Genomic DNA, 17,267 nt, shown 5'->3' with positions numbered 1-17,267 from the left:
TGGCTATCCAAATGCCATTACATTATGATATTAATAAACTATGGCTGTCCAATTGTTATTACATTATGATATTAATAAACTATGGCTGTCCAATTGTCATTACATTATAATATTAATAAACTATGACTATCCAAATGTCATTACATTATGATATCAATAAACTATGACTGTCCAAATATCATTACATAATAATATCAATAAACTATGGCTGTCCAAATGTCATTACATTATGATATTAATAAACTATGGCTATCAAATTGTCATTACATTATGATATTAATAATCTATGGCTATCCAAATGTCATTACATTATGATATTAATAAACTATGGCTATCCAAACATCATTACATTATCATATTAATAAACTATGGCTGTTCAAATGTCATTACATTATGATATTAATAAACTATGGCTGTCCAAATGTCATTACATTATCATATTAATAAACTATGACTATTCAAATGTCATTACATTATGATATTAATAAACTATGGCTGTCCAAATGTCATTACATTATGATATTAATAAACTATGACTATCCAAATGTCATTACATTATGATATTAATAAATTATGACTATCCAAATGTCAATACATTATGATATTAATAAACTATGGCTATCCAATTGTCATTACATTATGATATTAATAAACTATGACTATCCAAATGTCATTACATTATCATATTAATAAACTATGGCTGTCCAAATGTCATTACATTATGATATTAATAAACTATGGCTATCCAAACATCATTACATTATCATATTAATAAACTATGGCTGTCCAAATGTCATTACATTATGATATTAATAAACTATGGCTGTCCAAATGTCATTACATTATGATATTAATAAACTATGGCTATCCAATTGTCATTACATTATGATATTAATAAACTATGACTATCCAATTGTCATTACATTATGATATCAATAAACTATGACTGTCCAAATATCATTACATTATGATATCAATAAACTATGGCTGTCCAAATGTCATTACATTATGATATTAATAAACTATGGCTATCCAATTGTCATTACATTATGATATTAATAAACTGTGGCTATCCAAATGTCATTACATTATGATATTAATAAACTGTGACTATCCAAACATCATTACATTATGATATTAATAAACTATGGCTGTCCAAATGTCATTACATTATGATATTAATAAACTATGGCTGTCCAAATGTCATTACATTATGATATTAATAAATTATGACTATCCAAATGTCATTACATTATGATATTAATAAACTATGACTATCCAAATGTCATTACATTATGATATTAATAAACTATGGCTGTCCAAATGTCATTACATTATGATATCAATAAACTATGACTATCCAAACATCATTACATTATGATATTAATAAACTATGGCTGTCCAATTGTCATTACATTATAATATTAACTATGGCTATCCAATTGTCATTACATTATAATGTTAATAAACTATGGCTATCCAAATGCCATTACATTATGATATCAATAAATTATGACTATCCAAATGTCATTACATTATGATATCAATAAACTATGACTATCCAAACATCATTACATTATGATATTAATAAACTATGGCTGTCCAATTGTCATTACATTATAATATTAACTATGGCTATCCAATTGTCATTACATTATAATGTTAATAAACTATGGCTGTCCAATTGTCATTACATTATGATATTAATAAACTATGGCTATCCATTTGTCATTACATTATGATATCAATAAACTATGGCTATCCAATTGTCATTACATTATGATATCAATAAACTATGGCTATCCAATTGTTATTACATTATGATATCAATAAACTATGACTATCCAATTATCATTACATTATGATATTAATAAACTATGGCTGTCCAATTGTCATTACATTATGATATTAATAAACTATGGCTATCCAATTGTCATTACATTATGATATTAATAAACTATGGCTATCCAAATGCCATTACATTATGATATTAATAAACTATGGCTGTCCAATTGTTATTACATTATGATATCAATAAACTATGGCTGTCCAATTGTCATTACATTATAATATTAATAAACTATGACTATCCAAATGTCATTACATTATGATATCAATAAACTATGACTGTCCAAATATCATTACATTATGATATCAATAAACTATGGCTGTCCAAATGTCAATACATTATGATATTAATAAACTATGGCTATCCAATTGTCATTACATTATGATATTAATAAACTATGACTATCCAAATGTCATTACATTATGATATTAATAAACTATGGCTATCCAATTGTCATTACATTATGATATTAATAAACTATGGCTATCCAAACATCATTACATTATCATATTAATAAACTATGGCTGTCCAAATGTCATTACATTATGATATTAATAAACTATGGCTGTCCAAATGTCATTACATTATGATATTAATAAACTATGGCTATCCAATTGTCATTACATTATGATATTAATAAACTATGGCTATCCAAATGCCATTACATTATCATATTAATAAACTATGGCTATCCAAACATCATTACATTATCATATTAATAAACTATGGCTGTCCAAATGTCATTACATTATGATATTAATAAACTATGGCTGTCCAAATGTCATTACATTATGATATTAATAAACTATGACTATCCAAATGTCATTAAATGATATTAATAAATTATGACTATCCAAATGTCATTACATTATGATATCAATAAACTATGGCTATCCAAATGTCATTACATTATGATATTAATAAACTATGGCTATCCAATTATCATTACATTATGATATTAATAAACTATGACTATCCAAATGTCATTACATTATAATATTAATAAACTATGGCTGTCCAATTGTCATTACATTATGATATCAATAAACTATGACTATCCAAATGCCATTACATTATGATATTAATAAACTATGGCTGTCCAATTGTTATTACATTATGATATTAATAAACTATGGCTGTCCAAATGTCATTACATTATGATATCAATAAACTATGACTATCCAAACATCATTACATTATGATATTAATAAACTATGGCTGTCCAATTGTCATTACATTATAATATTAACTATGGCTATCCAATTGTCATTACATTATAATGTTAATAAACTATGGCTATCCAAATGCCATTACATTATGATATCAATAAATTATGACTATCCAAATGTCATTACATTATGATATCAATAAACTATGACTATCCAAACATCATTACATTATGATATTAATAAACTATGGCTGTCCAATTGTCATTACATTATAATATTAACTATGGCTATCCAATTGTCATTACATTATAATGTTAATAAACTATGGCTGTCCAATTGTCATTACATTATGATATTAATAAACTATGGCTATCCATTTGTCATTACATTATGATATCAATAAACTATGGCTATCCAATTGTCATTACATTATGATATCAATAAACTATGGCTATCCAATTGTTATTACATTATGATATCAATAAACTATGACTATCCAATTATCATTACATTATGATATTAATAAACTATGGCTGTCCAATTGTCATTACATTATGATATTAATAAACTATGGCTATCCAATTGTCATTACATTATGATATTAATAAACTATGGCTATCCAAATGCCATTACATTATGATATTAATAAACTATGGCTGTCCAATTGTTATTACATTATGATATCAATAAACTATGGCTGTCCAATTGTCATTACATTATAATATTAATAAACTATGACTATCCAAATGTCATTACATTATGATATCAATAAACTATGACTGTCCAAATATCATTACATTATGATATCAATAAACTATGGCTGTCCAAATGTCAATACATTATGATATTAATAAACTATGGCTATCCAATTGTCATTACATTATGATATTAATAAACTATGACTATCCAAATGTCATTACATTATGATATTAATAAACTATGGCTATCCAATTGTCATTACATTATGATATTAATAAACTATGGCTATCCAAACATCATTACATTATCATATTAATAAACTATGGCTGTCCAAATGTCATTACATTATGATATTAATAAACTATGGCTGTCCAAATGTCATTACATTATGATATTAATAAACTATGGCTATCCAATTGTCATTACATTATGATATTAATAAACTATGGCTATCCAAATGCCATTACATTATCATATTAATAAACTATGGCTATCCAAACATCATTACATTATCATATTAATAAACTATGGCTGTCCAAATGTCATTACATTATGATATTAATAAACTATGGCTGTCCAAATGTCATTACATTATGATATTAATAAACTATGACTATCCAAATGTCATTAAATGATATTAATAAATTATGACTATCCAAATGTCATTACATTATGATATCAATAAACTATGGCTATCCAAATGTCATTACATTATGATATTAATAAACTATGGCTATCCAATTATCATTACATTATGATATTAATAAACTATGACTATCCAAATGTCATTACATTATAATATTAATAAACTATGGCTGTCCAATTGTCATTACATTATGATATCAATAAACTATGACTATCCAAATGTCATTACATTATGATATTAATAAACTATGACTATCCAAATGTCATTACATTATAATATTAATAAACTATGGCTGTCCAATTGTCATTACATTATGATATCAATAAACTATGACTATCCAATTGTCATTACATTATTGTATTAATTAACTATGACTATCCAAATGTCATTACATTATAATATTAATAAACTATGGCTGTCCAATTGTCATTACATTATGATATCAATAAACTATGGCTGTCCAATTGTCATTACATTATAATATTAACTAGGGCTATCCAATTGTCATTACATTATAATATTAACTATGGCTGTCCAATTGTCATTACATTATAATATTAACTATGGCTATCCGTTTGTCATTACATTATGATATCAATAAACTATGGCTGTCCAATTGTCATTACATTATGATATCAATAAACTATGGCTATCCAATTGTTATTACATTATGATATCAATAAACTATGACTATCCAATTATCATTACATTATGATATTAATAAACTATGGCTGTCCAATTGTCATTACATTATGATATTAATAAACTATGGCTATCCAATTGTCATTACATTATGATATTAATAAACTATGGCTATCCAAATGCCATTACATTATGATATTAATAAACTATGGCTGTCCAATTGTTATTACATTATGATATTAATAAACTATGGCTGTCCAATTGTCATTACATTATAATATTAATAAACTATGACTATCCAAATGTCATTACATTATGATATCAATAAACTATGACTGTCCAAATATCATTACATAATAATATCAATAAACTATGGCTGTCCAAATGTCATTACATTATGATATTAATAAACTATGGCTATCAAATTGTCATTACATTATGATATTAATAATCTATGGCTATCCAAATGTCATTACATTATGATATTAATAAACTATGGCTATCCAAACATCATTACATTATCATATTAATAAACTATGGCTGTTCAAATGTCATTACATTATGATATTAATAAACTATGGCTGTCCAAATGTCATTACATTATGATATTAATAAACTATGACTATCCAAATGTCATTAAATGATATTAATAAATTATGACTATCCAAATGTCAATACATTATGATATTAATAAACTATGGCTATCCAATTGTCATTACATTATGATATTAATAAACTATGACTATCCAAATGTCATTACATTATGATATTAATAAACTATGGCTATCCAATTGTCATTACATTATGATATTAATAAACTATGGCTATCCAAACATCATTACATTATCATATTAATAAACTATGGCTGTCCAAATGTCATTACATTATGATATTAATAAACTATGGCTGTCCAAATGTCATTACATTATGATATCAATAAACTATGGCTATCCAATTGTCATTACATTATGATATCAATAAACTATGGCTATCCAAATGTCATTACATTATGATATTAATAAACTATGACTATCCAAATATTACATTATGATATTAATAAACTATGGCTGTCCAAATGTCATTACATTATGATATTAATAAACTATGACTATCCAAATGTCATTAAATGATATTAATAGATTATGACTATCCAAATGTCATTACATTATGATATCAATAAACTATGGCTATCGAAATGCCATTACATTATGATATTAATAAACTATGGCTATCCAATTATCATTACATTATGATATTAATAAACTATGGCTGTCCAATTATCATTACATTATAATATTAATAAACTATGGCTATCCAAATGTCATTACATTATAATATTAATAAACTATGGCTGTCCAATTGTCATTACATTATGATATTAATAAACTATGGCTATCCAAATGCCATTACATTATGATATTAATAAACTATGGCTATCCAATTGTTATTACATTATGATATTAATAAACTATGGCTGTCCAATTGTCATTATATTATAATATTAATAAACTATGACTATCCAAATGTCATTACATTATGATATCAATAAACTATGACTGTCCAAATATCATTACATTATGATATCAATAAACTATGGCTGTCCAAATGTCATTACATTATGATATTAATAAACTATGGCTATCCAATTGTCATTACATTATGATATTAATAAACTATGACTATCCAAATGTCATTACATTATGATATTAATAAACTATGACTATCCAAATGTCATTACATTATAATATTAATAAACTATGGCTGTCCAATTGTCATTACATTATGATATCAATAAACTATGACTATCCAATTGTCATTACATTATTGTATTAATTAACTATGACTATCCAAATGTCATTACATTATAATATTAATAAACTATGGCTGTCCAATTGTCATTACATTATGATATCAATAAACTATGGCTGTCCAATTGTCATTACATTATAATATTAACTATGGCTATCCAATTGTCATTACATTATAATATTAACTATGGCTGTCCAATTGTCATTACATTATAATATTAACTATGGCTATCCAATTGTCATTACATTATAATGTTAATAAACTATGGCTGTCCAATTGTCATTACATTATGATATTAATAAACTATGGCTATCCATTTGTCATTACATTATGATATCAATAAACTATGGCTGTCCAATTGTCATTACATTATGATATCAATAAACTATGGCTATCCAATTGTTATTACATTATGATATCAATAAACTATGACTATCCATTTATCATTACATTATGATATTAATAAACTATGGCTGTCGAATTGTCATTACATTATGATATTAATAAACTATGGCTATCCAATTGTCATTACATTATGATATTAATAAACTATGGCTATCCAAATGCCATTACATTATGATATTAATAAACTATGGCTGTCCAATTGTTATTACATTATGATATTAATAAACTATGGCTGTCCAATTGTCATTACATTATAATATTAATAAACTATGACTATCCAAATGTCATTACATTATGATATCAATAAACTATGACTGTCCAAATATCATTACATTATGATATCAATAAACTATGGCTGTCCAAATGTCATTACATTATGATATTAATAAACTATGGCTATCCAATTGTCATTACATTATGATATTAATAAACTATGGCTATCCAAATGTCATTACATTATGATATTAATAAACTATGGCTATCCAAACATCATTACATTATCGTATTAATAAACTATGGCTGTTCAAATGTCATTACATTATGATATTAATAAACTATGGCTGTCCAAATGTCATTACATTATGATATTAATAAACTATGACTATCCAAATGTCATTAAATGATATTAATAAATTATGACTATCCAAATGTCATTACATTATGATATTAATAAACTATGGCTATCCAAATGTCATTACATTATGATATTAATAAACTATGGCTATCCAATTATCATTACATTATGATATTAATAAACTATGACTGTCCAATTATCATTACATTATAATATTAATAAACTATGGCTATCCAAATGTCATTACATTATAATATTAATAAACTATGGCTGTCCAATTGTCATTACATTATGATATCAATAAACTATGACTATCCAAATGTCATTACATTATGATATTAATAAACTATGACTATCCAAATGTCATTACATTATGATATTAATAAACTATGGCTGTCCAATTGTCATTACATTATGATATCAATAAACTATGACTATCCAATTGTCATTACATTATTGTATTAATAAACTATGACTATCCAAATGTCATTACATTATAATATTAATAAACTATGGCTGTCCAAATGTCATTACATTATGATATCAATAAACTATGACTATCCAAATGTCATTACATTATAATATTAATAAAATATGGCTGTCCAATTGTCATTACATTATTGTATTAATAAACTATGGCTATCCAATTGTCATTACATTATAATATTAATAAACTATGGCTGTCCAATTGTCATTACATTATGATATCAATAAACTATGGCTATCCAAATGTCATTACATTATGATATTAATAAACTATGACTATCCAAATGTCATTACATTATGATATTAATAAACTATGGCTATCCAATTGTCATTACATTATGATATCAATAAACTATGGCTATCCAAATGTCATTACATTATGATATTAATAAACTATGACTATCCAAATGTCATTACATTATGATATCAATAAACCATGGCTGTCCAAATGTCATTACATTTTAAAAATTTATTTAATTTTAGTTTATACAGAATATTTTCATAAGCCTGAACATTCCATTCCCCCTGGCATCTAGTTCACAAACCAGTGTTCAAATATGCTCACAGGAAATGTCAGAGGATGTACGTCATCACCAGATTACATGTGTATACGTAAGGGGAGCACAGGAAATTGTCAGAATGTTTGTACTATGCATAATTTTCTACTTAGGCTCCTTCTAGCCTCAGTCTAGTTCAAGCTGCGTTTTGAGAACATTGCTAAATTTGTCTCTGCCTACCGAGTCAATCTATTCCATTTGACAACTTCCCACGAACTCCGTACGACACTCTTATTCCTATGGTTCATTCTACTGTGCGTGGTAACCCTTACACGGTTAGGGATCGACAAGAATTACTGCATCTGCTCCCATCCTCAACATAGTAACGGAAATCACAATGCCACCAGTAAGAAGATCTACGAGTCGATCACGGTCACAAAACAACAGGGAAGTGTACAATCTCATGCTACCGGAAAATTGGACGAATGCTAGACTCCGTTCTGAACTATCCAACTTACAAGTGCCGTACCCCAGCAACGCTAAAAAGAACCACCTTATTGACTTGTACAAACAAAGGGTCAACGACCGTGCGCCTCGTGGCAGGACAGGGAACGATCCAAGTTCACGGGCGCAGCTACCGGAACAGGAAGCTGGGTCACAACCCTTCAACCATCATGCAATGGGCGTAAACAACAATGGCGGCCTCCTGTCAGTGATCCAAGGTCTGACCGCTACTGTTACGGAGATGCAGGTAAACCTAACGGTCCTGACGAATATGATAGCAACGATTTAGCAGTCAGGACAAGGACCTATGCCGAATAACAATGATGAAGGTGTCGCAGGTACACTTGATCCGTTATGCGATCTCCACATCCAACTCCGATGACGACAGGGGGTACAAGAACACAGTTTGGTGTGGCAGCTGAATCGCTACCGTTCGTCGAAACCATATCTCCCCAGTTACGTAAACAGATAATCGAAGGTAAGGACGTCAACCTTGCTGCCCTTCTCATTCCCTATTATAATCTTATAATCCTAACGACAAGACAGATAAGATAGACGGCAGACTAAACAAAGACCTCTCATTGAGCGACTTTATTCAAGCCTTCGGTATCTATAAAAACGTGATGAGCGATGCATTCCCACAATGCAGATTAGAACTAGACCTATACGAAAGGGACTTGATCGACATGGGTAACAGATATGGTGGTAAAGGTTTCTATGAATATCACAAGCCGTTTAGTGCCAAAGCAGCAGCCCATCTAAAGTACAACAACGTCAAAGTAGATTGGTCCCTCAGGAGTAATACCTTATTTTGTAATATTTTCGCCAACTACAAGCCATTAAGTTGCAATTTGTGCCAAGCAGTGGGCCATACGTCCAATTTCTGTTCAAAGAACCTTGAGGGCAAGAAACCGGAAAAATGGCTGGATACGTATGGCAGGGCCCATGTGTACCTACAGGGACGCGAAATTTGTAATAATTTCAACAGCAATGCAGGATGTAACCGTTCAAGATGCTCCCACCTTCACATTTGTTTGACATGTAAAAAAGATCACCCCAAATCAGTGTGTAATGACACAAAAAACGGATGGACCGCCAGGGGGAAGACATTACAATGAACACAGTTATTAACTCCCTGGCAGTAACAACTCCTATTAACATTGAGAGACTATCAAGCAATCTAGCTGATCATGCAGACAAAGTTTTTGTTAACTACCTCATTGACGGACTAAGACACGGTTTTCACACTGGAATACACCCACTCCCAGACACATCTTATGAATGTAAGAATCTCAATTCCGCTCACCTCCAACAAATACCTACATCAGAATTGATCGACAAAGAAATCAATAAAGGTTTTCTATCAGGCCCATATGACACTATACCATTTGCAGTGTATCACATTAATCCAATCGGCATAGCTGAAGGTAAATATTCAAAAAAGAAAAGGCTAATCATTGATCTATCAGCACCCCACGGCAATGAAACACACTCTTCGTTAAGGGGTGACATCGAAATCAAAAGCATCGTAATTACGCATCGTAACGAGTAAAGACGAGTAGCTACTAGTAGTTACGATGTACTGCGGTGAATATTCATAAGTCTCAACGCATATTCATGTACTTTAGGTTGTAGACAATAAAAAGTAAACACCTATTGTCCGTTATTCATGAGCCCAAACTACGACCATTTACGCGTAGTCTTCATCGTGAAAAAAATAACGAAAAACAAAAAGATTTTCTTTCCTGTGCAAATCAGTTTCACGCTTACTTTTTTCAATGTTATTCATTCGATGCCTTCTAATTCTATGGCATTCGTACAGTCGGCTAGTCAACTAAGTGTTTCAGATATATTCAGATGTTTACCTACTATGTCTTGCCTAAAAATACCTTGAAGAAGAATTTTTATTCGAAACGTCGGATTTTACATCTATTTATTCGGACTGCCTCACAAGTTCCTTATGCACTTCTCGGCTAGTCAACAAACATGTCGACCATTTTCGTCTGGCTGGTGAACGGTGCATTCATCGTGTTAGATTCGAGTCGCAGGATTCGTCAGTCGAATTCGAACATTGTCCACAAAAACAAATTAAAAACTAAAGTCTGTCTCGCATTAATATATTGTTTGATTTGATTGATTTAGAAGTCACCTAAAAACGTTTTGTTTCTTCAACATTTTGAGGAAAAACGTCATTTATATAATGAAATTTCGGGCTATGAATAACTGAATACGTTCATCACTTGCGTCTCTATGTTTATCTACCGACGTAATGCAAATTCAAAAGCATTTCTTGGCCCTACCATGGCCGCCAAGCATGAGCTTGTAACTTGTAAGTTGTACTGTTAGTTTGTCGACCGTGCAAAAAACAAAAAGAAAGTCTAACCGCGATTGATGCTTTGAGAGTCACACAATTGTACAATAATCTTCCTCAAAGATTTACTGTTATTAGACTGTTACAATATTACGTCCATGCGTCCATCACAATAAATTTCGAATACATACCGTCATGTTCGAGAAAAGATTTACTGAATATTGAAACTTTGATTTTGTGCGTATCTTATTGTTTTTTTTTATGAATATCGCCCATGAACTTGCACTCATAAAAACATGTACAGTACTAGTTTCATCAGCACATTACTGGCTGGAGTACGTGGTTTTCTTTGACGATCGAAAATTATGACAAACTATGATCAACTACGATAGAAGACGATGTCATCATTGGAAAAAAGGAAGGTGAGAATCACTATCTATTGTGTGTTGGCGATAAAAAATTACGCGTATCTACGCTCAAAGACGACGTCTTTACGGGAAACAAAGAAAAGTGAACTGGTTATCTATTGTCAGTTATTCATGAACTTGAACACCTCATTATCTCCTGTTTCGCGTAGTACATCGTAACTACTAGTAGCTACTCGTCTTTACTCATTACGACGCGTAATTACGATGCTTTTGATTTCGATGTCGTCCCTAAATGAGCTGATAAACAAAGACCAATATTCTCTACATTACGTCACCATAGATACTGCAATCAAACATATCAAGAAATTAGGACGGGGCAGCTGGCTATGCAAGGTAGATATTTGAGATGCTTTCAAATTACTGCCTTTACACCCAAAAATGTGGCCTTATCATGGTATAAAGTGGCACAACAAATACTATTTCTTCACAAGACTAGTCTTTGGTAGCTGGTCTAGCCCAAAGATTTTTGATACCCTTGCTACAGCTCTATGTTGGATTGCTTCAAATGTATACGAAATATGTGACATTCTTCATTTACTAGATGACTTCCTGACAATTGATCCACCACACTCTGACGCAGACAAAACTATGGCGCTGCTGTCATTAATGTTCAATACTCTCCACATCCCTACGGCGCCACACAAAACAGTAGGCCCTTCTACATGCCTTGAATACCTGGGAATTATACTAGATTCTGACAAAATGGAAGCCAGACTGCCGAAAGAAAAAGTGAATCGAATCTGTGAAATTCTCAGCTCATTTCTCAACAGGAAATCATGCACAAAACGAGAACTGCTGAGCTTGTTAGGCCACCTAAATTTCGCCAGTTTCATCATACGCCCAGGACGGTCTTTCGTGTCGTATCTTATTTCCCTATTTACTACAGTTAAAGAACTTCACCATCACATACGCTTAAGTCAGGAGTGCAGACTTAATATACATATGTGGTTGAAATTCCTTTCACAGTGGAACTGCATCTCCTTTTTGTTAGACGACAATCATTCTATTGCAGCAGATATGCATCTCTACACAGATGCGACCGATAAAGCCTTTGGGGTTACTATGACAGTAAGTGGTTCCAAGGTAGTTTTCCAGACAACCTTATTTCAGATGGTGACAAGTTATCAATGGCTTTTCGGGAACTCTATCCCATTGTGATGGCAATTGTTCTATGGGGTCACACATGGACAAGCCAACAGATTTTATTCTATTGCGACAATATGAGTGCTGTCGATATCATCAACAAAGGACGATTCAAAGTGAAGATAATAATGAAACTTATGCGCAAATTGACCTGGTGCACAGCACTCCATGGCTTTACAGTACAAGCATGGCATATCCCCGGTGTACGTAATGACATTGCTGATGCATTATCTCGTTTTCAGATGCAGAAGTTCTGCAGATTGCTGCCTACAGCAGACATGTTACCCCACCAAATCCTGCCACCAGAGGACCTATTCAAGTTATAGACCTGCAGGTAAACAAATTGTGGACATGCTATTAGCAACCAGACAGCCAAAGCATATCAGACTGCGATGACACGATTAATCCAATTCAGCACTATGTGTGGTGTCATCACTCGACCAGGCACACTTCCGAGACCATACTTATAGGTTTTGTTACATTCTGTCATCAATATCTCGACTTGAAATACAATACTATTAAGCTGTACCTAGCAGGGATACATTTCCATTACTTACAGGAAGGAAATACTGACCCCTTTGCCAATTCAGAGAGGTTGGAGTACATATTGAAGGGGGTAAAACGAAGTCAAGCAATTACAGGAATAAACACTGAAAAACGTTTTCCAATCACATACAATATCTTATGTAGTATCACTTCTGCGCTACAGAATAAAGTCTTCTCTTTCAACGTCGATCTGCTTCTGCTATGTGCATGCCAGATGGCCTTCTTCGGTTTCCTACGCTGTGGAGAATTTACAGTCAGGAACACGGTAGATACATCATCTGTAATACGACTGTGTGACATTGTGTGGTCGCAGGATAATTCCCATTATACAGTCATATTGCGGAGGTCAAAAACTGACCCATTTGGCAATAGGACACCAATCCATATTTTCAACATTCCAGCGCTAAACACACTGGGCTCTATGAAACAGTTACTACCTCTTCGCCGCCGTCAAGGTGCAACGAACTTATCACCTCTATTCTTTGATCAAGATAAGGGAATTCTCACTCGAGGACAATTCATTGGCTACTTACGACACATACTAAGTACAATCGGACTGGACATGTCCAAATTCTGTGGACACTCATTTCGTATTGGAGCAGCTACATCAGCTGCGGCAATCGGAATCGAAGATCACATGATACAGAATCTTGGCAGGTGGTCATCGAACTGCTATACTAGATATATACGGATTGCTAAGAAAGACATTCAGCAAGCACAAGTCAGCATGACACACACATAGAGTATTCTATATGCATCTGGAGGCTTCTAATCTACTTTCATTTGGTCTCCACTAACTTTAACTGTCTTGGGGGCATTCGTTACATTCACTGCTCAGCATCCATTCCCCTTGTTCAATTACCCCAATACAGTTTACAGTCAGCTGAAAACTAATCAATCAGCTCATTTCAAATACAAATTCATTCACCTAGCTATGTCTGCCGGGTCCTCCCCAGGTAGCTAGTATACAGACGCCTGCCGGGTCCTCCCCAGGTGCTCTTCTCGGTTTACTGCAAATTACCCCTGTACAATTCACCACCTAGCTATGTCTGCCGGGTTCTCCCCAGGTAGCTATGGTTACGACACCTGCCGGGTCCTCCCTGGGTGATCTTTTCGGTTTACTTACTAGTATGTTTTACATTCAGGAGCACACATAGGACCTATCTGCTGGGACCTCCCCAGGTAGCCTATACTCCTTACACCTGCTGGTGATCTTCCCAGCTGCAAGTGGTGCTGAGTAGCCCTCAAGATAGCCAAAGTTTGTGTATGTATTTCGTTATTGATTTAACAAGTTAGTTTGTTACTAGGACATTAAAGCTCTAGTTTTTCTAGACATACTTGCTAGTCTCACTACTTCATTCTACATTCACACAAGGACAGTAACAGGTACCCAATATGTGGGTATAAATAAACTATGGCTATCCAAATGTCATTACATTATGATATTAATAAACTATGGCTGTCCAATTGTCATTACATTATGATATTAATTATCTATGGCTATCCAAATGTCATTACATTATGATATTAATAAACTATGGCTGTCCAAATGTCATTACATTATAATATTAATAAACTATGGCTATCCAAATGTCATTACATTATGATATTAATAAACTATGACTATCCAAATGTCATTACATTATGGTATTAATAAACTATGACTATCCAAATGTCATTACATTATGATATTAATAAACTATGACTATCCAAATGTCATTACATTATGATATTAATAAACTATGGCTGTCCAAATGTCATTACATTATGATATTAATAAACTATGACTATCCAAATGTCATTACATTATGATATTAATAGACTATGACTATCCAAATGTCATTACATTATGATATTAATAAACTATGGCTGTCCAAATGTCATTACATTATGATATTAATAAACTATGACTATCCAATTGTCATTACATTATGATATTAATAAACTATGGCTGTCCAATTGTCATTACATTATGATATTAATAAACTATGACTATCCAATTGTCATTACATTATGATATTAATAAACTATGGCTATCCAATTGTCATTACATTATAATATTAATAAACTATGGCTATCCAAATGTCATTACATTATGATATTAATAAACTATGGCTGTCCAAATGTCATTACATTATGATATTAATAAACTATGGCTGTCCAATTGTCATTACATTATGATATTAATAAACTATGACTATCCAAATGTCATTACATTATGATATTAATAAACTATGACTATCCAAATGTCATTACATTATGATATTAATAAACTATGGCTGTCCAATTGTCATTACATTATGATATTAATAAACTATGACTATCCAAATGTCATTACATTATGATATTAATAAACTATGGCTGTCCAATTGTCATTACATTATGATATTAATAAACTATGGCTGTCCAATTGTCATTACATTATGATATTAATAAACTATGGCTGTCCAATTGTCATTACATTATGATATTAATTATCTGTGGCAATCCAATTGTCATTATTAGTATTTTAAACCTACATGTAGGTGTAACCTAAAAGTAAGAATCATTTGGCCTCTTGGTTGACAACTTGACAACTGCATTTCTCAGTACCTATAAAATAGAACAATAGAACAAGGTTGACTTATTCTCTCTATTTTTACTCTCTAGTGTATAGTAAAATGATAATATAGGTACTGAGAATTGCAACCTGTGTCTCAAAAATAATTTAGAATGTAACCTTTGACCTTTAATTTGACGTCAATTGTCATTGGATATCATTGAATACTTCTGATTTTAGAAATGAAAAACTTAATTTTTACCAGACACTTTTCATGACTATCGCACACAAACTTATATTTTCTGATTAAACAATAGTCATATCTGTATCATTAAAACAGGATGTGGTTGTTGTTTTATTTTAGTTGATTTTAATAGACACTATAAAGTTAATATTTTCTTTTGAGTACACATGTGAGAGACAATAGAAGACTCCTCATGGTATTGATATCATGATAAAGTCATTTTTTCTTCCTTATGTCTTAGTTTGATAATCTACACAAAGGACCAAGTGATGGCCCCAAATTTGAGCGTCTTCGAATGGACATTGAACATTTATGTCTGAGTAAAGTAGCAAGTATAGCAGACAGTCATCAAGCCATTGTAGCTATCAGTAAACACCTTTGTGGTGCAGCTACAGGTAAGTTTATACATTTACCGTACTGATGTGGGATTTAACCTGCCCACACCCTCAACTGGTGCATGGACGGTTAACCACGTTTCCTATTTTTGTTGAGGCTAAAACCATGTCTGATATTTATTGTAAATGTTGCAAATGCAAACAAAACAGACTGAGAAAAATCTCTGAAGATACATAATAATTCCGGGAACTAGGAGTGTTGGATGTCTGGAAACAACATAATAATTAAGAGCACAAAAATGAAACAAATAACATGTTGTGAATGACTGACATGTCACAGTAAAGTAAACTGTAACAATTTCAGAATGTAATGTAATGTAGCCACACATCGAAATTGATAAGATTGGCAACCAGTGCGATGTAAAATCTACTTACAAGATT

The 17,267-nt window shown here is 31.3% G+C and overlaps 1 protein-coding gene across 1 annotated transcript in view; it reads left to right on the top strand.

The window, feature by feature from the left end:
* The window catches only part of LOC144436442 (tRNA:m(4)X modification enzyme TRM13 homolog), a 75,273-nt gene that overhangs the window by 32,351 nt on the left and 25,655 nt on the right, over positions 1-17,267 (top strand). The window contains exon 6 of the mRNA XM_078125241.1: positions 16,733-16,886. Within this exon, the coding sequence (XP_077981367.1) occupies positions 16,733-16,886 (154 nt within the window). The remainder of the gene's footprint in view (positions 1-16,732; positions 16,887-17,267) is intronic.

This window comes from Glandiceps talaboti, chromosome 6 (genome assembly GCF_964340395.1).
Source record: "Glandiceps talaboti chromosome 6, keGlaTala1.1, whole genome shotgun sequence".
Lineage (NCBI taxonomy): Eukaryota > Metazoa > Hemichordata > Enteropneusta > Spengelidae > Glandiceps > Glandiceps talaboti.
The sequence above is the reverse complement of the archived record's forward strand: the minus strand, read 5'-3'. Positions and strand labels throughout refer to the sequence as shown.